Source organism: Ochlerotatus camptorhynchus, unplaced genomic scaffold (genome assembly GCF_037179485.1).
Source record: "Ochlerotatus camptorhynchus isolate MF236.1 unplaced genomic scaffold, CSIRO-AGI_Acam_v1.1 ptg000067l, whole genome shotgun sequence".
NCBI lineage: Eukaryota > Metazoa > Arthropoda > Insecta > Diptera > Culicidae > Ochlerotatus > Ochlerotatus camptorhynchus.
The window spans coordinates 1,072,208-1,098,954 of NW_027040557.1; the positions used below are offsets into that span (position 1 = coordinate 1,072,208).

General features: G+C 42.2%; 1 protein-coding gene across 2 annotated transcripts in view; it reads left to right on the plus strand.

Moving 5' to 3' along the window:
• LOC135697175 (tRNA dimethylallyltransferase) overlaps nucleotides 1-26,747 on the plus strand; it is a 408,062-nt gene that overhangs the window by 73,217 nt on the left and 308,098 nt on the right. For both annotated transcript variants that reach the window (XM_065216800.1, XM_065216799.1), the window contains one exon: nucleotides 681-818. In XM_065216800.1, coding sequence (XP_065072872.1) covers nucleotides 681-818 — 138 coding nt within the window. The remainder of the gene's footprint in view (nucleotides 1-680; nucleotides 819-26,747) is intronic.

Below are 26,747 nucleotides of genomic sequence, written 5' to 3' on the forward strand. Positions count from 1 at the left end.
TCTCGTCTTGATTCGTTGGCATGCAGCAATTTTTCTAAATATTGATCGATCTCCTTGGGCAGTTCAGGTCAGTCAGAATGCTAAGTGGTTGAAATTTGCTTGCTTTTATCCAGCTGACTAAATGCTTCGTAATTATCTTGTTATCGGTGCCCGAGTGCAGCCACGAACTAAGTCTCTAATCGGCCGAAAGGGAATCATCATAAATCTGCTGGTTTTATTTATTGATAAATTAATTTAGATGAATGGTGAAAGCATTAGATACGTTCAGTGTCGTTCTTTTTTTGTTAACGACCGGTTGGCTATTGTGTTCTTTTTACAGTGCTCAAACTCCGTTGGCTATGAATTTCTAATTAAATAGTCTTAAAAATCAACCTGCCATTCGGTTTCGGTGTCGATTGCTGTGACGCGATTAACAATTCTCGTGTCATTCTTCTTCCATCCTAACCAATAGATACGGTGGACTGTCATTATTGAGGCATTCAACTTTTTATGGGTACCGTGTCGTGTCTTCCCGAAATTCGTAGCATAGCCTAGTGCGGTGTGACGTGGCGCGGTATAAAACAGTGATTTTTTAACGATGCGGAATGATTCGACTAATCGTTCTTCTTGGAACCATTTTAATAATTCTTGTTTTTTTGTTGTTGTTTCTGGTTTCACTTTCTGCTTCTTCACCTTTGTAGGTATACCGTGAACTGGACATCGTGACGGCGAAAGCGACCAGAGAAGAGCAATCGCAAGCTCCTCATCACCTGTTGGACGTGGCGACGCCGGATCAGGCCTTTACGGTGATCCACTTCCGAGAACGAGCACTGCCGATTGTATCCTTTTCAGCAAGAGTGTGTAATTGGCTTATTCGCGTAAAACAGCGGAAAATGAGCAACGTTTATTTCATTCATGAACGATTCGGACGAGTTTTCGCGTGCTTCAGCGCAATATATGTGTGTGGTGTTGTTCTTTTGCCGGGCGAGAAGAAGGGAAAAGTTTAATTTTAAGCATTACTCGCTCTTCACGATGCATTTACTCGGTTAAACTTTATGAGCTGCTGCTTGTTCCATGACATGAAGCTCAGAATAGGGTAAGTTATCTCGATATCAGCGCACTTTTCGAAGTGTACGGAAAACATAAGTTAATGAATAACCCTATTTATTTCCGGACGGCAAGTCCATTTCAACCGGTGTGGAACGAATATCGTTAAATGAAATTGAAATTCTTCAAGGAAAGTGAGTACACTGTTCTATCCACTACACAGCACACACGCACCTGAAACTCCAGCACAGCCGGCTAGTACGGGGAATAAGATGGAGCGAAAAATGTATTTGCATAATCCATTAAACATTGCATTAACAGCAGCGAGTCTCCAGCCGTGTCACATACATACATTCATGTATGAAGTCTGGAGAAAAGTTGTAGGCAGTGGAAGAAGCGATCGTTGTTGGCCTTGTCAAACGAAAATTTATTGATACTTGCATAACCCACTGTTTTCTCTTTCGGGTGGAGCTATCACTTTTCCTGTCAGCTAGCTATAACAAATGGAGGCGTATTGCTGCAGATGGAGCACTTTTTTTCAATTCGGTAAGATCGGTAATACTTATCATTAACAAGGCAATAATACATGAGCTTTCTTTCAAATCTTTAAACCCGTTTATCTCCGTAAATGTATGGCCGAAATCGCGATTTTAGGGGTGCTTGGGTCTTTCAAATGGTGATACTTATTTGTCTTCGGAAATTAGGTTTAAATCGTGATTTGGTCGGGTTCCACATTCTTTAAACCCGTTTATCTTCGTAACTACAGCCAACCGGGAAATGTAAGAATATATTACAGATTTGCATGCAAAGTATACAGAAATTGCAAAGTTTCGCGACATGAACAGTTTCTGTAATGTGCTTATTTTTCGAACAAAATTTGTTTCTCCAAAGCTGCACGCTGCGTTTCATTGCAAGAACTGCCATTAGATTTGCTGTATGAAACATATGCAGAGGATGAAATAAACCCAATCTTACATTGCACAGTGGGCCAGGAATTAAATCTAGCAGGAAACAAATAATAACGCTCTGGCATGGTATCCAATTGAGTTGACGTCTTCAGTGAAGATGTATTAATTAGGACAACAATTTGGTGGATAAAAATAGTGCTAGCTTTGGCCGCAAAGATGGCGCAGCGATACAAACTTTTTTATTTCACAAGTTAGAGATTTTCTGTCTTGGAAATAAATGCTATACATCTTCAAACTGAGAAATAAGAAGTTTTATAAAATTTGACTGAAATTCACGTTGATGAATGCTTTGAAGAAGCAGCTCACAACAAAGTTTTTGATGAAGGATTGGGCAACAAAGTCCTTTGAATCCGAGTCGGGCAAGGAGACGGAACTGTGTGTTTGGACCAGGAGCAGTACATTCAACAGCTGCTGGAACGATTCGGTATAAGTGACTGTGATACAGTAGCAACCCCGGCAGATCACAATCAAAAACTATCGAAGCAGATGAGCCCTAGAACTGAAGAAAAACGGAAGCAGATGTAGAAAGTTCAATTCCGGGAGCTGGTAGGAGGTCTCCAGTTCCTAGCGCAATGTACCCGATCGGACATCAGCTTCATCGTTAACGCAGTCAGTCATTTCTGCAGCGCCCCGGTAAGCCACAGCGCCCCGGTAAGGATAGCAGCAAAACGTATTTTGCAGTATCTGAAAGGGACGAAGGATATGAAGCTTACATACCGCAAGCAAACAAATAACGGTTTCGTTGGATTCAGCGACGCAGATTGGGGAAACGACATCGAGACGCGACGCTCAATCACCGGGTACGTCTTCATGCAGTCATGTGGATCGATTTCGTGGATCTGTCGTAAACAATCAACTGTGACCTTGTCAACGACGGAAGCTACGACTGTGGCTCGACATTCAAATTTTCCGGGACCTCGTGTAACTGGGAAATTTGGGAAGTTTTGTGAGGAAGAATACCGAAACCCAAATGAAAATCTAGATACTTGCCTGGAGTTACGCGCTCCCTCGCACTGCGCCTTACCAACTGTTGTGGGTCCTCTGTTTGTGGAGGGAGCGCAGCAGGTTGTTGATCCGCATCAATCAAAGTATCATCGTTGTCGCCATTCTCGGATTTGTTGCTATCACTGAGCTCGTCCTCATCCGTTAGTGATTCGTGATCACCTTCGTCAACGCCCTGTTCCTCCGCATCCTCTTGTTCGTTCCGCACAACTATTTCGATAGGAATTGCCTGTGCGACAGGATCAGCTTCTCTCAGCATTATTCGGTCTTCGCTCAAAAATATCACGTCACGGCTAATTACTACGTTCTGCGCTTTAAAACTGTACACCCTGTACACTTTCGAGATCTCGCTGTAGCCCATGAATATACACTAGACTGATGCAAAATTTGAAATGTTCACTCCACAGTACTCAAACGGTTACAAATCGGGTCCTAATTAGCCTCTGAAAGTTTAAACTCATTTGGTAAGAAACTGGCTTGGCACAAACCATTTGAAGTTCATATGGAAATTACTATGGAAAAACCAAACTATTTGTTCATTGGCATCAAACTAAATAGTTATTAATTATTTAAGAAATTGATAATCTTATGGCATGATTAAGCAACTGTACAGTGGGCAACACTGAATTCTGCAGTGTGACTTAGTAGTAATGATTTTTGTCCTCTATTAATCGCGCCAGAAACACCAATGCTGCCTGCTGAACAGTTGATGGAGCATAATCAAAAGACATCAGTGACTTGAATCATTTATAACTTCTGTTTCTTATATTTGATCAAAAAGTGGTCTTCAACAAAGTTGTAGCTGAAAAAAATTTCAACAAGCGCAGCTGTCATTTTCTTAAGCAGAGTGAACTGGTGAATTATGAGATATATATGAAGCGAAATTATGGTTTCCCCATAGTAATTTCCATATAAACTTCAAACGGTTTGTGCGAAGTTAGTTTCTTACTAAATAAGTTCAAATATTGGGAGGATAATCAGGATCAAATTTGGAATCGTTCGAGCACTGTGGAGCGAAATTTTCAAATTTTGCATCAGTCTAATATACACCGCTCAGACTTCGCATCCCACTTCCGTCGCTTCTCTTTGGGAACGTTGCTTCCAAACACACGAAGGTGCGATAAAGCGGGACGATTTCCAATGAACCTTTCCTCGGGAGTGACCGGTTGGCCTTTTGTCGGTGGAGCGAGTATCGCATAACATGCTTCTCGCTCGCTCCACTAACGTGCGGTTAATCCGCTCTGCTAGCCCGTTCTGCTCCGGATTGTACGGAACCGTGGTTTCGTGGTGAATGCCAGCTTGCCGAAGGTAACGGCGCATCTCACGATAAACGTACTCCTTGCCATTATCCGTTCTGATCCGCTTGATTTGCTCACCCGTCTGGTTCTCTGCATACGACTAGAAATCTTCGAACGCTTCTAACACATCTGCTTTTGATTTCAGGAAAAAGACGAACGCCTTCCTACTAGCATCGTCGATAAACGTTAGGAAATATCGACGTTGTCTCCATCGGCCCACAGAGATCAGAATGGATCAGCTCAAGCAAACGTTCAGTCCTGTGACCCTTCGCCTTAAACGGCTGTCGTTGGTACTTGCCTTGGATACACGGCACACATTGAAAGGAATTTGTATCCTCAAACTCCATTCCAGTTACCATCCCTCTGAGTCTCCTCATGCAGCCAGCCGATAGGTGCCCCATCCGCTGATGCCATAGTTGGAAGCTGTTCTGCCCTCGAGCCAAGTGAACTGATGAACTTTTAACCAACGCCAACTTGTAGAGTCCATCCGAATGCTGTCCGATCGCCACTTCGTTCGTAGTGCTGACAACTTTACAAGAGTCTTTGTCGAACATGACCTGATACCCGTTCTAGCACATCTGGCTGACGGATAACAAATTTCACGCCAAATCTGGAACGCACAGAACACAGAACGTACCTCCAATGTCTGGCAACAACAGCAGCTGCAGTGCCATTCGCAACGTTGATGCTTGCTGACACATCCTCTGCAGCCTGCAGATGGTCCTTGTTCCGGCACAGATGTGTTGTATGTAGCTCCGGAATCAAAAATCCAGTGAACATCATCCTTGGTCGACTGTATCGTATTAAACGCCGCGAAAAATGCAGCATGGCCACTATGTTTCCCACGGGTTTCCTTCCTTTCACTGGCTTTATTCTGGCATTGCGACGCACAGTGTCCCAACTTTTTGCACCGAAAGCACTTCATGCTCGATGGATCGGTAGGTTTCTTCTGCTCCGTTTTTCGCTTGGATTCTTGCTGAACTTCACATCTTGCAAAATTTTCGCCATGACAACGCGTTGCAACGTCCGCCGTAAGCTTCATACCCGACGACTCCAATCCCAGGATCATCGGTTCGTACTGCTTCGGTAGACTCTTCATCAGCAGACTCGCCAGCCAAGTATCGTCAACTTCGAAACAGATCTCCGATAGCTGGTGACTTGTCGTAAAAAGTTCGTTCACGTACACCTGCGTCGTTTGGCATATGATGTCCTCATCGCGTTCAGAGCCAACCAGCCGGATCCCCGTAAGCCTTCTCAGCAGTCCAATTTTCCTGGTGGAACCACTGTGCTCGTACGTATTCCGCAGATTGTCCCAAGCCTTTTTCGCGGATTTTTCATCGCGCACCAGCCCATAAATCTTGGGATCGATGCTCAAGCATATCGTGGCTAGAGCTTGCTCGGAAACATCTTCACTAACCTTCGGATCACCCTCCTGCTGTTCCTGCACTGCGCACCACGTTCGTTCCTTGATCAGGATCATCGTGGTCGCGAAGGGCCAGGAGCTGCGCCGCGTAGAATCTCTCTCACCGGCAACGAAACTGAACTTCCTGGCATTCGTACGTTAGCCGGGGCTCTTCCGTTTTCTCGTCCACCCGAGCCTTCGCCCGAGCCTCCGGCATCCATTTTCTTCAAAACATTTCTTGCTTCGAAAGCATTGGAAAAATTTTCTTCTTCTCCAAACAGAGCCGTTTCTATAGCAACTGTCTGGGCCCATAACCTAATGGTCTGCTTGGTGTAATTGATAAATTGAAACTAAATTTATTCGTTACTTCATACTATCATAACATGCTACAGCTTGTAGTTGATTAATCGGTTAATTCTCCATCAGAAAATGTACACCAAATACTCTTTAATTCATCTCAGAGGTATATTGAGATATATTTGAGGTATTTGGATTAGATTCAAACATTCTATTTTATTAAAAAGATAGAGGAACGCTTCTATTTTGGCCATGTTTTGGCGATATTTAGTTCTGTTAAGATTGTTGATTCAAATCATATTCATCAGGGTACACATACATATCCCCCACAAAACACACGAAGATTGTGATTCAATCGTTTTTCTGAGGTATGGCCAAAATAGGAAACTATGGCCAATACTGGTGCACAGCAAAACTATTCTGTTGCTTTTCAAAATTAAAAAAAAAAAATCTCCATTTTGATCAAACTTGGGAAACTATGCAGAACAACGTTGTTCAAGACCGCAAATTGATTGGACTTCTGCGCAAAAAGTAATCAATCATTTTCTTTTGGCCTACTGCACCACGCATACCTACCGGCCTGTGTATGTGCTTGTAGGTATGGGTGCCGCACTTGGCCTGAAGTCAAAAGTTAATAACATTTAACGCAAATGCCTTATCGATTTGTGGGTGGGTTGATACCCCTCACCATCCCTCTTCAACTGGGGAGTTTGGTAAAGAGAGATGATCAACCCGATTCGTACCTTCCTCAAAGTGTTTGCTCCCTTGCTACTCTCTATATACAATTTTCACACTGCTGTACTGTAACGAGACCATCAACTCTATTACCACTTTAAGTCTGTTATTTGACGCTTAGCATCTTCAAGTTTTCTCTTGTTTTGATCCTTAGTTGGCTCAAACCAATAGAGAATTTACTGAGACGTTTCTGATCAGCTGATTTTCCAATTTATGACGTGGTGATTCTCAATTTTTCCCAGAATTTTGAAAATAACTAAGTAACTAACTAACTAACTAAAGCTAACATAAAAGTTTAGGTTAGGTTTAATGGGTCATGAGTGAAGACAGCAGCATCATTCCTGGTTTGAACTTCTTTCATCATTCCTGGGTCGAAAAAAAACTACAAGGGACAGCTCTATGGGGTCTGTTTATACTCTTCAATATGACGCGCTTGGCATAGATGGCCCACAGCGACTCACGAAGAGCTACTGATTCCGATCAATATCGGTGCGGCTTCTTTCTCCTACTATAAATACTCATGTGGGGTGCAGCTCGCTGCTTGCAGGCATCCTTTCGTTGTGTACTGGAGAACACCACCACTCACCACGCGGTGATTGAATAAACACCGTTTGGTGAGGGAAATCGCTTTTCGCAGACAATCGGTGATAAAATTAATTATCATAGCAACAGTTGTACATACGTGCAATTTTCAATAGTGACATTTCGAAATATAATAGTCTTAATTATAATAAACACGCGTAGAAATATTTCTGAACGATTGGTGATAACATTATTGAACTTGGTCCAAGGGCAGCTGAGTTATTAACGTTAAATTTTTCATAATTTTGTTACATTGTTACATTGTATGTGAAGGTAACCTCGGAATGGACGTGAATTACCAGGCATTCTGAAATGGGTTGCTGAATCTGCAGTAGAGCTATCGCTTTCTAACTCCCGGACTAAACTTGCTTTAAATTATTACATCAAGGATTGTTGTAAGCAAATTTCTTCCATAATACCACTGCCGGCCAGTGGGGGTTAGATTGAATACACACACACACACATGATCCATTTTCGGTTTTCACAAAGTATGGGGGTATATTGAAATCACAGACGTCAAAAATTCGTATGTGTTGTGTAAATTCACTCAAAACACTAAGATTTTATTGGAATATTCTCAAGCATTTCCTTAAGAGTCATTTCCCTTCACATATGTTATTTCAGAATTGTTCCAAAATAAATTTTGAATTTCCTCTGGGAGTCCCTAGAAAATTTCTATTTTGTCCAGACATTCTCTGCATATCAATCCAAAGACAAAAATGAAATTAATTGTTGGATTTTCTTCGAGTTTTAAATCTTTTTTTTTATTGAAATTCACTGAAGTTTCCTTCCATAATCCTTGTTACAAATCACTTGAATTCTCTTTAAAATTCCCAAGAAATTAACATCAAATTGCCTTAAAATTTTGTGCGAATACTCTGAAGTTTTCCTCTAAATTCTCAAGAAATTTTGCTTGGCAATTTCCTTAAAATTCTCTTCGTTATGCCCTTGGAATTACCATGAGAGTTCCCTTTAAATTATTCTCAGGATTCCTTTGGAATTGTACCCTCAAAATTCGATTCAGTTGATATTTTCCCGCATTCTGGAATCCGCTTCACAATCGTCTTGGAATTTTCAGCAGAACTACAGATGAATTTTCAAATAGCCGTATCTGCTTCTGTAATCAAAGATTAAAACGTCAATTTGTCGAAACTATTGGCTCACCCACATAATCAACACCAGCATAATATAGTTGGAGATGCTTAACGTAAAATATCATACTTAAAGTGGTAATTTTAAACGATGTTTTTATAGATGAGGAGATGAAAGTGTAGAGTTGATAGTTCCGTCAGAGTACGGCAGTGTGAAAATTGTATATAGAGAGTAGAAAGCGAGCAGAGGTCAATTTTAAGAACGGCACGATTCGGGTTGATCATCTCCTTTACCAATCTCCCATGTTGGGGAGGGATGGTGAGGGGTATCTCCCTCCGCCACCACTGGCAAAAGAGATGATCGCCGATTTGCTCACGTATCTTCGATGTGCGGAAACAGTTCTATCGATGGTTTAACTCTCAAGTCGTCATCTGACGTAAGCACCTAGTCGATAGGTTTGGAAATTACAACTATTGCCATACATCCGTAGACCCTAGGTCTACCGTTGTATAATTGTGTAATAGCCCGGTCCACTTTTTTTTTTGTTTTCCTTGGTTTGTTTTCCGTCGATCTTGGTTTCCGTACTGAGTACCAATGCTACCGACGCCAGAAAGCTAGCTCCCTCATCTTGAACCTACCCATCGACCATTCGGGATTTACTTCCCGAAGGCGTGATCAGAGATGTTATGCCTCAGAGGGATTGTACTCAGGCCCTTTTGAGTAAGAGGCAGTCACGCTTACCACTATACCACCGGCGCCGATCACTCCTTCTTCTTCGCATTTCAAGCTTATTGCTTATCGCATATTAGCTTATTGCGTGCTCTCAACTTAGTGTTCTAGATGTGCACCCAGCATGGTCTTGCTTTGTAGTTACGCCTTTACCGGCTGAGCTAAGAGACCCCAGAATTGATGTCTGCGTTAGGGAAGTTCACTTCGATGAGCAACTAACGTAGCATCCCATGGTTGTTTTGGTGTCTGGAATTAATGTTCGTGTTAGGGAATTCACAATCCGCTCGTCGATCTGTTCACTAGCTAGTCATCGCATATTGTGGACTATAAAGTTTGATAATTTTTCGAAGATCTCTCAAGAGAAAACAAAATTCACAATCCTGCAGCAGATCTACTTTGATTTTCAAAAGAAGGTCGTAGAATAAATCTTATCCAAGAAATGTATTCAACCGGTTCTCATCAGTAGAGATCGTTGAAAAGTTTAAGCGTCTATCTTTTATCGCCATCGGTCAGCAAAACTTCAACCGCAGTAGTCTGACAATAGAATATCCCAATCCGGTGAAACATTTGTTCTTTCGGCCTATAGATTAACACTTATACTGTAGCTACGCAGTGTGATAAACCAAGTCATAAATTAGGCGCAGCAATTATCTTTCTCGATCTTACATTAATTCAAGATAAAAAGAACAAGTTACACATAACGAACAACACACTGTGCTACATGTGGTTTTTCCGCGTTCGAGTATTTTAGACATCATCATCAAACTGGCTTACTGAAGTGAGACCAGATTAAGTTGATATAGCGGCGAGCTCAAATTTTAAGTCATAAATCACCGAAATTAGATTGATGCCATATGGTTTGATGAGAATCAGTAGGCCGCCCTGTTTAGAACTCAATTTACAAACCCACACGGCGGTCGTCGTGGTAGCCTACTTGGATCAATTCCAAATGGACAAAGTACCTCCCGGTCGGCCCGGTGCCTTACCAACCGAACGGAATCGAACCTGCTGTGAGCCGACAGTGAATGGGAAAGAGAAACCACGAGAAACAGTTCAACGGTTGGGGAATTCCAGAAATATTTCACCATCAAATGGCAAATGGCGATCGTTCGCGAATCAATCACGAAAGAAAAGAAAAAGGAACGACACCAAAAGACACAGATATTGGTAGATGCTAAACACACGAAGGCGAAGAAAGAAAGGAACTGCTTTGAATTCCACAGAGTAGCTGACCGGTTGGAATGCACGAGTCCAGTCAGTCACCCGGTTTCTGATGACTTGTGTTGGCACATTACCCATGCATGGCCCGACCGGTGCCGATGTTTTTGTTTATGTTTACCAACGAAGTCAGTGCCATCTATGATCGCGTGCATTTGCATGGTAATTTGTGCTTTTGCTTTGATAACTGCTCACTCATCCGGATTGAGCGACTGAGTTCGTCGCTTAGAATGATTGAACAGTTTCTTCTGCTGTCGACGACGAATTGGACCGAACTTAGAGCCCATTCAATCGGTCTGTGATCTCGTACCAAAGCGACGACGAAAATGCCCGAATAATGATCACCACTTATTCACTCAGCCGTGCCTAAATCGACAACGATGATTAGCAACTTTTGCAATTCGCCGTTTGTTTTAGGCGGTGGCTAACCGCGACCCGGGAAGAGTTGAGAAAATACACGAAAATTAGCTCAAATTAGGTTGTTTAGCACACGCTCCGATCGACAACGTGGCTACCAACCAACGGTTAGATCTCTGCCTGAGCTCCACCTATAACCGTAAATTTGACAAATTTATTGGAACTCAGGTATCTATTAGGCCGATTAGATTAATTTAGATTACAAGCTACAATCAAGAAGAGTTGGAGCAATTCCGGCGCGGACAATTTGATTGTTATTAAATTTAAGCCGCTTCAGAGTACGCAGCCAACTGCGATTTCAATTTTGCTGGTTCCCTGCTTCGGAAATGCGAATCTTCAAATCTCATAATTAATCGCGCAGTTTTGTGATCGATTGATTGCCGGATCCGCGTTGCTTCATCGGTGGTGGTACGTGTAAGCTGATGAACACTCGCTCAGCAGACACACGGATAATGACACAGACTGAAAACTGAGTTGGATTCGACTCAATTTTGAAAAAAAAAAAAATGGATGTGCTCGCAAAGTGAAACTTCTCAAATATGAGGAAAATCGACGAATATTTTACTCAGTCTAGGAGTAGCTGGAAAATTTTACCCACTTTTGCGAGCAAATCCACTTTTTTCAAAATTGATTCAAATTCAACTCAATTTTGAGTCGATCTCATCGTCCGTGCACACAATCTAAATATAGAACCCCTTCCTTCCTTTCCCCAACGGCAGAGGGGTTTTCGATTTTTACAGCGTTTTTTTTGCGAACTAATGCAGCAACGATTTCGGCACTTTTTTTCGAATGGGCGAAAGGTCGATGCACTACTGCTGGTGCTGGAAAGAAGGAAAAACATTGCGAAACCGGCCGGCTTCTACTCGGTTGCGAAAAACTAAGATACGGACAAAATAATAATTGCGATCTACACAACCACACTGGTTGAAAACAGAAAATAAAAAGTAACAGCCATTCTTGAAATGTGGCGGGAAGATGAAGAACGAAAGGCAATGAAGACAATAACAGCCAAAGTGAGTTTTGTTAATTGTTTTAAATCTAAAACCCATCCCGGTTATTGTAGCACAACCTGCCGTAAACTGCATTGGATTTTTTGTGTTGATTTAATTTTCAATTACCTAAATTAGAAAATGCTTGCTGGTATGTACAACCGGATAGAACAAGCTAGCGAAAGAAAAGTTTTCAAATTTTAGCGGTGGTTCAATTCTTCTTTAAGCAGTTTATCCTTACTTCGCTTTTTGTGTGCAATTTGCGTCCGCCTTGCGCTTGCTTCGATCGCACACTATTGCGGATTTTTTGGCTTGTTTACCTCCCTTTTACTGCATCACTATTTTTCGTCAGCAGGTTTCCCTAATTGCTGCACAGGTGAGCTGTACGGAGACCGGTAATATGGATTTTCCAGTGGAAATTCGGTCAATTCGATTCACCGACTTGCATTTTATAAATTTCTAATCAATCTGATGGATTGCTGCATGCTTCAGTGATGAGGCAAGGGATATTCCACTGCTGAAATTCTATTTCATGCCCACTTAGTGGGTCATTCCCGCCATCCCGTCACAGTCCGGTGCTGGAGGTAGCCCGTGCGCTACAATCGTCATAGACTTGTGCAAATTTGAGTGCGCTTTGTTGACTGTTTCCAAGGCGAAACTAATGACGGTTTGACGTAGAGTGAATTTCGCGGTACTCGAGTAAGAAGGTGTAGCAAATGGTATCTCCATGTGGGAATTTGTTAACATTTATCTGGCCTCTGGGTGGAAGAGAACGGAAGTGGAATTATAAATTTAACGATTTTGCATATAGATAGGCTGGAGATTTATATGACTGCTGCGATTGCTTTTTCCTCCTGGGCACGGAGGCTGTAAAAGGCTTACTCAAAAGCGATACCTAGACCTACCAACACTGAAATTTCCCATTCTTGATACCCGATTCTACAATCTTTATTTTTGTGTTAGGTCTGACATCAGTAATGATCTTGGAATTTCATCAACATTAAATTGATTATTAAACTAAAGTACCAAAATATTTAATTTTCTAGGTTCTAATTTCGAGAAATTTTTAAATTTTCCCTTTGTTATGATTTTTTAAGCCTGAGAACTTTAAAAAAACGTTGTCCGAAATCATACAAGTTTTCACATCTATGAAACTTTGCAAATTTTAAACTACCCACAGTCTTGAAGATTGCTTGGGGCTATAGGTGGTGATGAAACGTCGCTAGAACTATTCCACAGCCACAGACAGCATATGAGCAAAGTCAAGCGCACGCTTTTTTGCCTGTAGATTTCAAGACATACTTCAAATCTCCGCGTACATCGTACGGGTTAGGTAAAGAAGTGTGCGACTTTGCCCTTCACTCAACTTCTATTCGATTTTCATACTGCCGTACTCTAACGGAACTATCTACCTACCGTCTTCTAAGACCATTTTCTAGATAATAAATTATCACACTAACATGAAGCTGTTATATAGCATTTCCAACCAACTCTAAAAAAATGTTTTTGGCAATATAGTTTCGGAAGTACCTCGCATTAAAGAAATATGTAAAACAAATCATAGCTTTCTATGAAAAAAAAAAATGAAAAAGGTGAACAAAAGTTACTTTTAGCATAGGAATTCGCAACAAAATAAGTTCAACTTTTGAGAGAATGATCAAGACCTGATATATAATCGATTGAGCGGGGTGCAGCAAAATCGATATTTTGAACCACCTCTTACTTAATTACTGGTCAGACATCCCTCAGGATTGCACCTGCATCACAATGTTACGCCAATTCACTCGGTATGTGGCTGCTTGTCTCCAATTTCTTGACCGTCCCACACTTTCAAGGTTCTGCTCCATTTGGTCTAACCACCTTGCTCGTTGTGTTCCTCTTCGTCTTGTACCAGCCGGATTCGAGGCAAACACTATTTTTGCGGGATTGTTGTCCGGCATTCTTAAAACGTGTCCCGTCCATCATACCCGTCCAGCTTTCGCAACTTTCTGGATACAGGGTTCGCCATAGAGTTGCGCCAGCTCGTGGTTCATCCTTCGCCTTCATACACCGTTCTCACATACCCCGCCAAAGATGGTCCTAAGCACTCGTCGTTCGAAAACACCCCGTGCTTGCAAGTCCTCCTCGAGCATCGTCCACGTCTCGTGTCCGTAGAGAACTACCGGTCTTATCAGCGACTTGTACATGGTACATTTAATACGGAGGTGAAGTTTACCCGACCTCAGGGTCATGTGAAGTCCGTAGTAAGCACGACTTCCGGCAATAATACACCGACGAATTTCTCTGCTGCAGTTGTTATCCGACGACACCAATGATCCGAGGTACACAAATTCATCCACCACCTTGAACTCATCTCCGTCGATTATCACGCTTCTGCCTATGCGAGCCCTATCCTGCTCGGTTCCTCCAGCTAACAGATACTTTGTCTTCACCGTATTCACCTTTAATCCAAACTTCTCTGCTTCACGTTTCAGCCTGGTGTACTGCTCCGCCACGGCCTGAAACGTTCTTCCGACAATGTCCACGTCGTCAACGAAGCAGATGAACTGGTTGGACTTATTGAAGATCGTGCCCCGCATGTTAAAGCCCGCACGTTTCATAACACCTTCTAGCGCAATGTTTAACAGGAGGCAGGAAAGACCATCGCCTTGTCGAAGTCCTTTGCGAGTTTCAAACAAGTCCGATAACGCACCCGATATCTTAACGCAGCACTGTACGCCATCCATCGTAGCCCTGATCAGTCTGGTCAGCTTCCCGGGAAAACCGTTCGCGCCCATAATCTTCCATAGCTCTTCACGGTCAATAGTATTATAAGCGGCCTTGAAATCGATGAATAGGTGGTGCGTAGGGACTTGATATTCACGACACTTTTGGAGGATCTGCCGCAACGTAAAGATTTGTTCCGTTGTCGATCGCCCGTCCATAAAACCGGCTTGATAACTTCCCGAAAATCTGCTTGCTAACGGCGATAAACGGCAAAAGATGATCTGGAAAAGCACTTTGTAGGCTACGTTAAGAATAATGATCGCTCGATAGTTCTCACATTCTAGTTTGTCGCCTATCGTGGGAGCTGACATGTCCCCCTCATCCGTTGTACCGACGAAGCCATTCCTCCTGCCCCCTTGGTCCTCCGCCTCTGCGCCGGTAAGATGTTCATCGTAGTACTGCTTCCACCTTTCAATCACCTCACGTTCGTCCGTTAAGATACCACCTTCATTATCCCGACACATTTAGGCTCGCGGCACGAAGCCTTGGCGGGATGCGTTGAGTTTCTTGTAGAACTTGCGTGTTTCTTGAGAACGATACATCTGCTCCATTTCTTCGCACTCCAGCTCTTTCAGGCGGCGCTTCTTATCCAGGAAAAGATGGGTTTGCTGTCTTCGCTTCTGTTTATATCGCTCCACAATATGACGGGTTCCGCGCTGCGTTCTTCTCGTCCAAAACCGTCTGACACTCTTCGTCGAACCAATCGTTCCGTCAATTCCGCTCCACGAACCCAACGGCGCCTTCAGCAGCGTTTCACGTTGCTCCAGCAGTCCTCAAGAGGGGCTTCGGTGAGCTCTCCCTCATCCGGGAACACTGCTTCGAGACATTGCACGTACTCAGTTGCGTCTTCGGGCAGCTTCAGTCGCTCCAGATTGTACCGCGGCGGGCGTCGGTACCGAATGTTGTTGGCAACGGAAAGTTTTTGGCGCACCTTGACCATCAGAAGGTAGTGGTCCAAATCGATATTTGCGCCGCGATAGGTCCTGACGTCGATATTGTCCGAAAGTGCCTTCCGTCGATCAAAACGTGGTCGATTTGCGATTCTGTCTGCTGCGGTGATCTCCAGGTGTACCGATATGGGAGGCTATGCTGGAAGCAGGTACTACGTATGGCCATGTTCTTAGAGGCGGCGAAATCGATGAGTCTAAGGCTGTTGGCGTTCGTTAGCTGGTGAGCGCTCAACTTTCCTATAACCGGTCTGAATTCCTCCTCCTGGCCGACCTGAGCGTTAAGATCTCCAATGACGATTTTGACGTCATGGCTTGGGCAGCTGTCGTATTCCCGTTCCAGCTGCGTGTAAAAAGCGTCTTTATCGTCATCGTCACTTGCTAAGTGAGGGCTGTGCACGTTGATTATGCTGACATTGAAGAAACGGCCTTTGATCCTAAACTTGCACATTCTGCTATCGATTGGCCACCACCCAATCACGCGCTTCTGCATGATCGGCGCATCACGATGAAAGCTGTACCCAGCTCATGTGTATTGCCGCAGCTCTGGTATACGTATACTATACGTATGTACCGACGATCCCTTCCAGCAAACCTCCTGCAGCGCTACGATGTCAAACTTGCGGACCCTCAATAAATCGGAAAGAATGCGGGTACTTCCCAATAAATTGAGAGACTTGCAGTTCCATGTTCTGAGTTTCCAATCGTTACTTGGGTCAATGCCGATTGTTCCGGTCCGTATTTACATTGCTTGCTTTCTGTACTTTTGTTTTTTTACGGCTTGCTTGTAGGGCCTGCACCAACCCCCATTGTCTCGTCGGGGGACCATCGTGCACAGCGCTGTTCAGAGTCCCACGCTGGCACCAGGACGTTGATCAGCCGCTCCTAACATGGAGAACAGACGTTCGAAGACTGCACTCTCCGGAGAGAGGAGTCCCCCCTTTCCCTATCAGCATACGACCAAGGTCAGACCGGGGTTGGTTAACCGATCTTCCCTTTGGTTACTCGTACTCCAGCCGGCACCGTGGGGAGGTAGGGATAGGAGCTACTGGACAGGAGGCTAAGGACCGCTAGTGGGGTCTATTTTATACCTGCAGATACACGAAGTATCAATGGTACGCATTGTCCAGCCGTTTACCAACCAACCACCTCACTAAATATATCATTTATTATAAAGAAATTGATTATCATCATTATTATCAATGAGGGAACATCCATAAATGACTTAGCATATTGTTGACAATGTAACCCCCGTTCTCATCGCAGCATATTTTGTTAAAAATTTACGAAGTCAAAACATAGTTATTCGGTATTTGCATTTAATTTTAGAACTTTGCGCTTAACTCCATTCATTAGAGTTTTTACAGACTCCTATCCTATATCTTTGATTCCTTGTTTTTTTAGAAAGCTTTCTCTTCATCAGAGCCCAGCTACTGGGGGTGCCAGGCCCCTTCACCAGTATTTTGTCAAGCTTGTAAAGCTCGATGTTACTAATCTTTTTTATGTTGACTACTTTTCTTACGTTCTGGACTAGAAGAAGCAATTTTGATAAATTATATTATATCGATATTTCATCCATGGCATAATAAGACGTATACATACTCTACAAATTGGGCAATAAGCCCAGGGATTTTTCTTTAACTTCTGAGAACTTCGTTAAACTTCAAAGACTTCTAAGGAGTTCAGGTAACTCGTAGAAATAGAGGAAACTTATTAGAAATGTTAGGAACTTCATAGATCTTCAGAAAAACTCGTAGAAACAAGTAACTTGGAAAATTTCTGGAAACTGCGTAGAAGTGGAAAATTTATTTGAGTTTGAGAGCTTCGTAGAAGTTAAGGGAACATTATTTTATTTCAGGGAAGCTCATTATTGATATATATAATTTCAGGGCACTTTTTTGAGGCCTCATGGTCTTGGAATAGCTGTAGAAATTACGTACAAATTCAAGACATTTCGATCGTAGAACCTCGCGGAAAATCATTGAGAAACGTAGTTTGCGAATTTCGTAGCATTTTTGCATTTTTGCAAATTTCGCACAATTTGGAGGAGCTGCGTTAAACTTCATATAAGTGTAAGGAATTTTGAAAAAGTTCAGCGAAATTTGTAGAAGATCTAAAGATAGTTCAATAAACTTCTTGGAACTTCAGGGATCATCGCTTCAGTATAGGGAACTTCGTTGCAATTTGTCAGAGATCTTTGTTCAAAAAGCTGCATGAACTTCTTGGGAATAATAGTGAATACTGATGAGTGTTTATTTCATGAGAATTCTTTGAACAATTCCTAAGCAATATTTCTTCTTCTTCTTCTTAAAATTTCAAGCTTATTGCTTATGGCATATTAGCTTATTGCGTGCTCTCAACTTAGTGTTCTAGATGCATCTTCACAGTTCTTTATAGAGAGCTTTCGATGCCTGTATCATTTTTGAATTAGTATAATTGTGTGGCAAGTACAATCATATTCTATGCCCAGGCAAGTGAAGAGTTTTCTAATCTAATAAATTCTTAGACCGGACCGGGAATCGAACCCAGCCACCTCTAGCATGGTCTTGCTTTGTACCTGCACCTTTACCGATTGAGCTAAGGGAGCCCCCGGTAATACAGCGAACCCAATTTAGAATTTTAAGAGAACTGCAGTTTGAATCAATGATCATTGTTAGAGAATTTCTAGAGTATTATGGAGCAAATTGGAAGTGAATACCAGAGAGAGTTCTTAGATGAACTCTGAGGAAAATTGATAGGAAATACTTGAAAAAATTCTAAAGAAATCCTGTGAAGAGTTGCAAGGCTATCAAAATGATAAAAACATAGATTTTTTTTCTAAATAGCAAAAGAGAACAAATGTACATATAGGATTAAACAAAAAAAAAACTGTGATACGATTTTGTTATTTGATATCTCATGTTTACAATACTTCTCTTGATTCTAGATTTAGGGGAGACATCTTTTGAGATCTTCAAAAAAACTTGTTAACTTTTTTAGAACATTAAAATAACTGCAATCATTTCGGGTTTTCAGTATGTTATTAAGCAACATTTCAGCTTTATTATCGAAAATAATGGCCTAATGTCGGCCAAAGTGTCCTTAATATTGGGCCCATACTTCAATATTGAAGGAAAGCATTTTATACCAAATTTTCACATGAAACTGACGGATGATGGATTACTTTAAGTAAAATTGAAGAACAGATGATATTTAACGGACGCATGCATGGAAAATGCATTTTTGGCGATTTTTGTAGCATCAAAATGGCACCCTTTGACCGTTCAGAAGCACTTCTAACCGTTGTAGCATGATGCAGTGGAATGTCCCGTGGGTGTAGATAATGAAAATAACGGGATCAGAATGCGTTAAGGGTGTTTTTTGTGTGGTACAACCGAAGTGCAAGAAAATAAATTTTTGACGATTTTTGTAGCATCAAAATGGCACCCTTTGACCGTTCAGAAGCACTTCTAACCATTCTAGCATGGTGAAGTGGAATGTCCCGTGGGTGTAGATAATGAAAATAATGAGATCAGAATGCGTCGAGGGTGTTTTTTTGTGGTACAACCAAAGTGCAAGAAAATGCATTTTTGGCGATTTTTGTAGCATCAAAATGGCACACTTTGACCATTCAGAAGCACTTCTAACCATTCTAGCATGATGCAGTGGAATGTCCCGTGAGTGTAGATAATAAAAATAACGGGATCAGAATGCGTTAAGGGTGCTTTTTTTGTGGTACAACCGAAGTCAGAGAAAATGCATTTTTGGCGATTTTTGTAGCATCAAAATGGCACACTTTGACCGTTCAGAAGCACTTCTAACCATTCTAGCATGGTACAGTGGAATGTCCAGTGGGTGTAGATAATGAAAATAATGAGATCAGAATGCGTCGAGGGTGTTTTTTGTGGTACAACCGAAGTGCAAGAAAATGCATTTTTGGCGATTTTTGTAGCATCAAAATGGCACCCTTTGACCGTTCAGAAGCACTTCTAACCATTCTAGTATGGTGCAGTGGAATGTCCCGCGGGTGTAGGTAATGAAAATAACGGAATCAGAATACGTTATGGGAGTTTTTTGTGGTACAACCAAAGTGCAAGAAAATTCATTTTTGGCGATTTTTGTAGCATCAAAATGGCACCCTTTGACCGATCAGAAGCATTTCTTACAATTCTAGCATGGTGCAGTGGAATGTCCAGTGGGTGTAGATAATGAAAATAATGAGATCAGAATGCGTCGAGGGTGTTTTTTTGTGGAACAACCGAAGTGCAAGAAAATGCATTTTTGGCGATTTTTGTAGCATCAAAATGGCACCCTTTGACCGTTCAGAAGCACTTCTAACCATTCTAGTATGGTACAGTGGAATGTCCCGCGGGTGTAGGTAATGAAAATAACGGAATCAGAATACGTTAAGGGTGTTTTTTGTGGTACAACCAAAGTGCAAGAAAATTCATTTTTGGCGATTTTTGTAGCATCAAAATGGCACCCTTTGACCGTTCAGAAGCACTTCTAACCATTCTAGCATGATGCAGTGGAATGTCCCGTGGGTGTAGATAATGAAAATAATGAAATCAGAATGCGTCGAGGGGGTTTTTTTTTGGTACAACCGAAGTGCAAGAAAATGCATTTTTGGCGATTTTTGTAGCATCAAAATGGCACCCTTTGACCGTTTAGAAGCACTTCTAACCATTCTAGCATGGTGCAGAGGAATGTCCCGTGGGTGTAGATAATGAAAATAACGGGATCAGAATGCGTTACGGGTGTTTTTTTGGAGTACAACCGAAGTGCAAGAAAATACATTTTTGGCGATTTTTTTTGCATCAAAATGGCACCCTTTGACCGTTCAGAAGCACTTCTAACCATTCTAGCATGATGCAGTGGAATGTTCCGTGGGTGTAGATAATGAAAATAACGGGATCAGAATGCGTTAAGGGTGTTTTTTTGTGGTACAACCAAAGTGCAAGAAAATGTATTTTTGGCGATTTTTGTAGCATCAAAATGGTACCCTTTGACCGTTCAAAAATCATTGCTCAGTAATTTATCAGTAGTAATTATAAATCCATTGATACAGAATAACTTTTTAAAGTATGTAGATTCAAATGGCACCAATAGATTTAAAATTAGTCAATAAATGGCTGAGCTATGATTTTCAAACATTGCAAGTTTGCCGTTACACATTTTAGTGTAAATCAATGATAACAATGAATTATTAAACAAATGTTTATCTTTTGATCTCTTTTGTTATAAGGCTGCTGCTAATTTTCCTTTGAATTTCAGGAAAACCTGGAAAACTCAACGAATTTTTTTTTAGCAAAATGAGTAGACACCCTGCTTTGGTGAAATATTGACATCCCTCCAAATAAAATCTTAATCTGAATTATCGATTAACGTTTGAATAAGTCGTATGGTTATTTGTCGATCAAAATACGATACGTGTAATCTTTAACTTAATCTCGTTGAACTTTTGATTGTATGCATCAATGTTACAAATCCATCGCTCAGGGCACGGTTGAAAGCGAATCAAGTAAATCGATTGTTTGATCGACAAATGAACGCAGGACCTATTTGCTATAAACATTAATCGAGAATTTAATTGAACACTGATGTTAGGGATATAAAGCTGTCAAAAGATACAGTATATGGCAATATCTTTGGTTGTTTATGAACAAAAACCAACTACTTCGGTAGTCTGGCATTTCTGAACGATAATTGATTTCGGCGAATTTGAGCATTGTCGTGCTCGCCGTCGGCGGTGATCCGGTTAATGGAGGCCGTTGACATCGCCGTGAAATGCGTAGGTAATTGGTTGCTGTGCTGTGGTACGCGGGTGGACGGGACCGACCCGGCAAGTGTCTTTGTGGATTATGCTAATGTATTGATTTTTCGTCGAATTCACGACAGGTTTCCCGCTTCCCTCCCCTTTGCCACTGCGACTCGCAGGTACGCATACCTATGGATGCGTGTTGGAGCAGCAGACACGCAAAGCTATTTGAATTCGAAGGCCACTCTTCTTACGTACATAAGGGGGGTCGGTTTAGAATATATGTATGTAGTCAAGATGTAATTTATTACCGCTGACAACTTATACTGGGGATAAATTCCAGCGCAATCAATCACTAATCAACTAGTTATCGAAAGCCAAAATCAAGTCTTCCCGGGTGTTATTGGCCAAGTAGTGATACAATGAATCATATCGTCAGACCACAGAGATGGCGCTGTTCCTCTGGTAGGAAGTGAAAATATCCGCATATAGAAACTGAGAGAAGTGGGAATGATTCGCATTCGATGCATATTCAGGTCCAAAAAATAAAATAAACAAAAACCTAAAGAAATCAGTCAGGGATTTTTGGTCGCTTTGAAAATTTAGTCGATTGCTGAATTTATGTATGGGCCCAAGTTAGGGGCATTTAGGCCGACATTAAATCCATTTCCCCTATTATTGTTCAACAAGCAACAATTATATAAAAACAGCATTTTCTCATACATTTTTTACCTACTCAACCTGCGAACATTTTCTCTCACGAGCTCAATCGCTCATCATGCCATGTATATTTGATGACCCAAGATATGTGATTTCCCTTTCCCAGACTACAAAATTCTAAGACTTTGCGTGGCACTACAAGTGGTTGAATCACTGGTGCCATACATTAGAATGTGAAAATGGTCCTAGAAGAACAGGATGGTTAACATATTACTGTAGTATTTGAGGGGGGATTGCGACACAACGAGGGGGGAAGGGGGATCTTAAATTGTTCCTAAATATTTTATGCCATTCCCTAAAGGGAATTCTAGGGATCAATCTAAAGGAATTTTGAGGAGTATTGAAATTAAGTTATGAGGAGGCCCGAGGTTATAGGCTGAGTATGAAAGCACTACCCTATCTTGATCGTATGTTCCAAAAGGCTAAGGACGAGGCAACAAAAACATTCACACCACTTGCTTTCGCTCATATATCATATAATTGAGCCATTTTTCCATAGAAAAAAAAAAAAGTTCAGTCATTCAAAACGGACGAATAAACTCTCACGAGGCAGTGAATGATGAGGCTGATAGCTATTCATATTTATATGAAAATGACTCATTGAACCGGACTGTTGCAGGGGGCAATTGCAAGGATGCTCTGAGAAGAATCCAAAAAGAATCCAGAAGAGAATTCTAGTGGAATTCCAAGTGAATGCTAAGAAGAGTTCATGAGAGTTCGAATCATGATTATACGGTTAAATTAGAAAAATCACTTTGGAAATGATAAAGATAATTGAATTGGAATTAGATGGAGAACTTAGGCTGAATTTCAAATTGTGTTCTAATGAGTTCGGACTAGAATTCCTTGTTTTTTTCTGAGGAATTCAAATGAATTGACAGAACTTTAAGAATGTTCTAAGGAGAATTCCAAGTTAGTTCTGAATAGAATGTCAGGATAATCCTGAGGAGAGTTCAATGGCAATGTTGAGGATAATTCCAGAAGAATTCTATGAAGTATTCCAAAGCAATGATGAGGAACACTTCGCTTGAAATTAATTGGAGAGCTTCAAAGGACTATTCCATCGCAATTCATAGGATTTCATTCGATGGAACTCAAAGAAGAACTTCATGAGAATTCCTAGGAACTTTTGAAAGAATTCCTGAGCAGAAATCAAAAATTAGTAGAAGGTAGGGGCGACCCCGGCGTAGTGGTTAACATCCATACCTCTCACGCCAAAGTCACGAGTTTAAATCTCACCCCCGGACAAGTTACGAATGACCCAAGAGTGTTAAAGTGACTAAAATAATACAAAAGTAGGAGTAGTTCCAAAGAAGTTTTTGGAGAATACTAATAAAACGCTGAGAAATATTCTAAGAGTATTCTCAAGATCCATTAACTATGAAATTATTTCTCATTGCTGCTTTTTCTCTTACCATTTTCACGAATTCCTCTCACTGCGTCCTAGCAAGAAGAACGGTCGACTTGTTTCGCGCTCCGCTAATTTGGAAGTTTTCTCGCTATTATCTGACGTAAATAATCAGTTTTTTCTCGCTTAGTGATTCCTGGCATAATTCCCGATAAATTTATCAAAAAGTGAGTTTTTTTCTGAGAAGAAAGTGTGTTTTCGGCATCATCGGAAGGAAAATTGTTTTTGCGATTGCCAATTCGCCAACCATTTTGCGCACCATCGGTGCGTGGTCACGCATACCTGTGCACACGGATCATCGTCATCGAGTGTCAGCATCTGCCTCCACATTCAAACCGCTCATCCATCTCGTGTGTTCAGCTGAGTGCCGAGCTTCATACAAGCACACCAACGAAGACCGCCCGCACACGCGGATCGAAGATCATCAAAGCTGCGCGTCGCTCCGCTGCTGCTGTGTAAACGCTCGGTGGTAGTAGTATAGGATTATCAGATAAGTTTTTGTTCTTGTTTCTTTCTTTCTCCATCAGTTAAATTTTAAGTTTGTGTTTCTGTGTTTGTATTTTTTTTTCTCGTGTATTGTGTCCGAGTAATTTTGATTATCGTTGCAGTGGTAGAGCGTTTTTCGCTCCCACTAGTACGGCAAAATGGACATTTTGTCGGAAGACGAAATGGACGTTTTGTCGGAAGATGACACCACTTTGCCACGCGATAGCAAGAATTGTCGAAAACGTCTGTCATCCCAGAAATCAGATGATGCCATCCCTGCTTCGTCATCTCAGTCTGGTAATGGACAGGGACAGATAAGCCCCCGATCGCGAGCCTACCCAGAAGACTCGACTGGCCCATGGGTTGTTTACTTTCAGCCCAAAAAGAAACCTTTGAATGTAATGCAAATTACTAATGATCTGACGAAGCGGTTCTCGGCCGTGACCGAAATCTCGAAGGTGAGGTACAATAAACTTCGCGTTGTCGTCTCTAACCTGAAACAAGCTAACGAGATTGCTGCCTCCCAGCTCTTTACACTCGAGTATAGAGTGTACATCCCAGCTCGTAATGTGGAGATCGAAGGTGTGGTCACCGAAGCGAGTCTGACCCCCGAGATCTTGGTGAAGCAAGCGGTTGGCCGTTTCAAGAACCCCTTGCTTCCCACGGTTGAGATACTGGAAGTCCAGAAGCTGAACTCAGTATCTTTCAGCGAGGGTAAAAAGAGCTTTACCCCCACAGACTCGTTTCGGGTGACCTTTTCTGGTTCAGCCCTTCCTCACTACATCGAGTTGGGAAAACTTCGGCTACCTGTGCGTTTGTTTGTTCCTCGGGTCATGAACTGCCAAAACTGCAAACAGTTGGGACATACGGCCTCTCACTGTGGCAGCAAGGCACGCTGTTCTAAATGCGGGGAGAAGCACGAGGATGGCGCCTGCACAGTCACTGCACCAAAATGCGTGTACTGTAAGGGAACTCCTCATGGTCTCTCATCGTGCCCGGCGTACAAACAACGCGGGGAGAAACTAGAACGCTCTCTTAAGGAGCGTTCCAGGCAGTCTTTTGCAGCAATGCTAAAAACAGCCACACCATCAACCAACGACAAAAATCCCTTTGCTGTTTTGTCTGATGACGAGTCTGACTCTGACTTGGCTGAGGAGGGAGTTTCTTTCAGTTTTCCGGAAGGTTCTGCACGGAAACGAAAACGCATCCGTTCGCGGAAAGTTGCAGATAAGGAACCCCAAATCAGCTTGCCCAAATCAAGGAGTGATGGAAAAAAGGAAGTTTCAACTCCTCCTGGTTTCCGCAGAACTGACTATAACCAGAACTTTCCATCTCTCCCGGGGACATCAAAAACCCCTGATGGCCCATTTTTAAGAACAGAAGCCCCTTCTTCATCCGGGTTGTTCTCATTTGATAAAATTGTGGACGATATTCTCAAGTACCTCAATATTTCTGATCCTCTCAAAAGCATTGTTCTGGCAATGCTTCCTTCTGTGAAGACCCTCTTGAAGCAATTGACATTGAAGTGGCCCCTCATTGCAGCAATCATTTCCTTCGATGGATAATTTTCCAAACGAGGTCGGGGATTTGATCACTGTTCTACAGTGGAATTGTCGAAGTCTCATTCCTAAATTAGATTCTTTTAAGTTTTTAATTCACAATAATGATTGTGATGCATTTGCTGTTTGTGAAACTTGGCTCTCTTCAGATATCGATCTTCCTTTTTATGATTTTAACATTATTCGACTGGATCGTGAGGATTCGCGTGGAGGAGGGGTACTTTTGGGGATCAAAAAGTGCCATTCCTTCTATAGAGTGAATCTTCCACAATTTCCAGGTATTGAAGTTGTTGCATGTCAGGCTATTATTAAAGGTAGGAGCCTTTGCATTGCTTCTGTTTATATTCCTCCTAGAGCCGTTGTTAATCGCAAACAACTTTCAGATATCTGTTCGGTACTTCCTGCTCCACGGTTGATTATGGGAGATTTGAATTCCCACGGTACAGGCTGGGGGGAACTGTATGATGACAACCGTTCTACTTTGATATATGATCTCTGTGACAACTTCAATATGACAATTCTTAACAATGGAGAAGTAACACGTTTGGCTGGCCCATCCGAATGGAAGTAGATTAGACCTCACACTTTGCTCTAACTCATTATCGTTGGATTGCACGTGGAATGTGATCCAAGATCCCCACGGTAGTGATCACTTGCCGATCAAAGTTTCAGTTGCCAGTGGGTTCAATCCGTCGGAACCCGTTAACGTCGCGTACGATCTTACCCGTAATATCGATTGGACAAAGTTCAAGAATGTGATAGAAGATGCCCTAACGTCGGTAGACGGGCTTCCACCGTTGGAGGAATATAACTTCCTCTCCAATCTGATCTTGGACAGCGCGCTTCAAGCTCAAACTCGGCCGGTTCCAGGAACGTCTTTCCGTAGGAAACCTCCTTCCCCTTGGTGGGACCACCAAGCACTGAGGTTTATCGTAAAAAGTCCGACGCGTTTAAGCTTTTCCGGAAACGTGGAACACCCGTACATTTCGAAGCGTACTCGGCTCTTGAACGCGAACTCAAGAGCCTCATCAAAGCCAAGAAACGCGGATACTGGCGGCAATTCGTGGACGGATTATCGCGCGAAACGTCGATGAATACGCTTTGGAATGCGGCGCGAAGAATGCGTAACCGGTCTTCAAACAACGAGAGCGAGGAGTACTCCGATAGTTGGATTCTCAAGTTCGCGCGAAAAGTATGTCCTGATTCTGTGCCGGCACAGATGATTCCTCGCGAAACGACGAATTCGGTAGACGAGATCAGCCAGCCTTTTTCAATGCTGGAGCTCTCACTCGCGCTCCTTTCGTGTGGCAATTCGGCTCCGGGGGCTGATAGAATCAAGTTCAACTTGTTGAAGAACCTCCCAGACGTC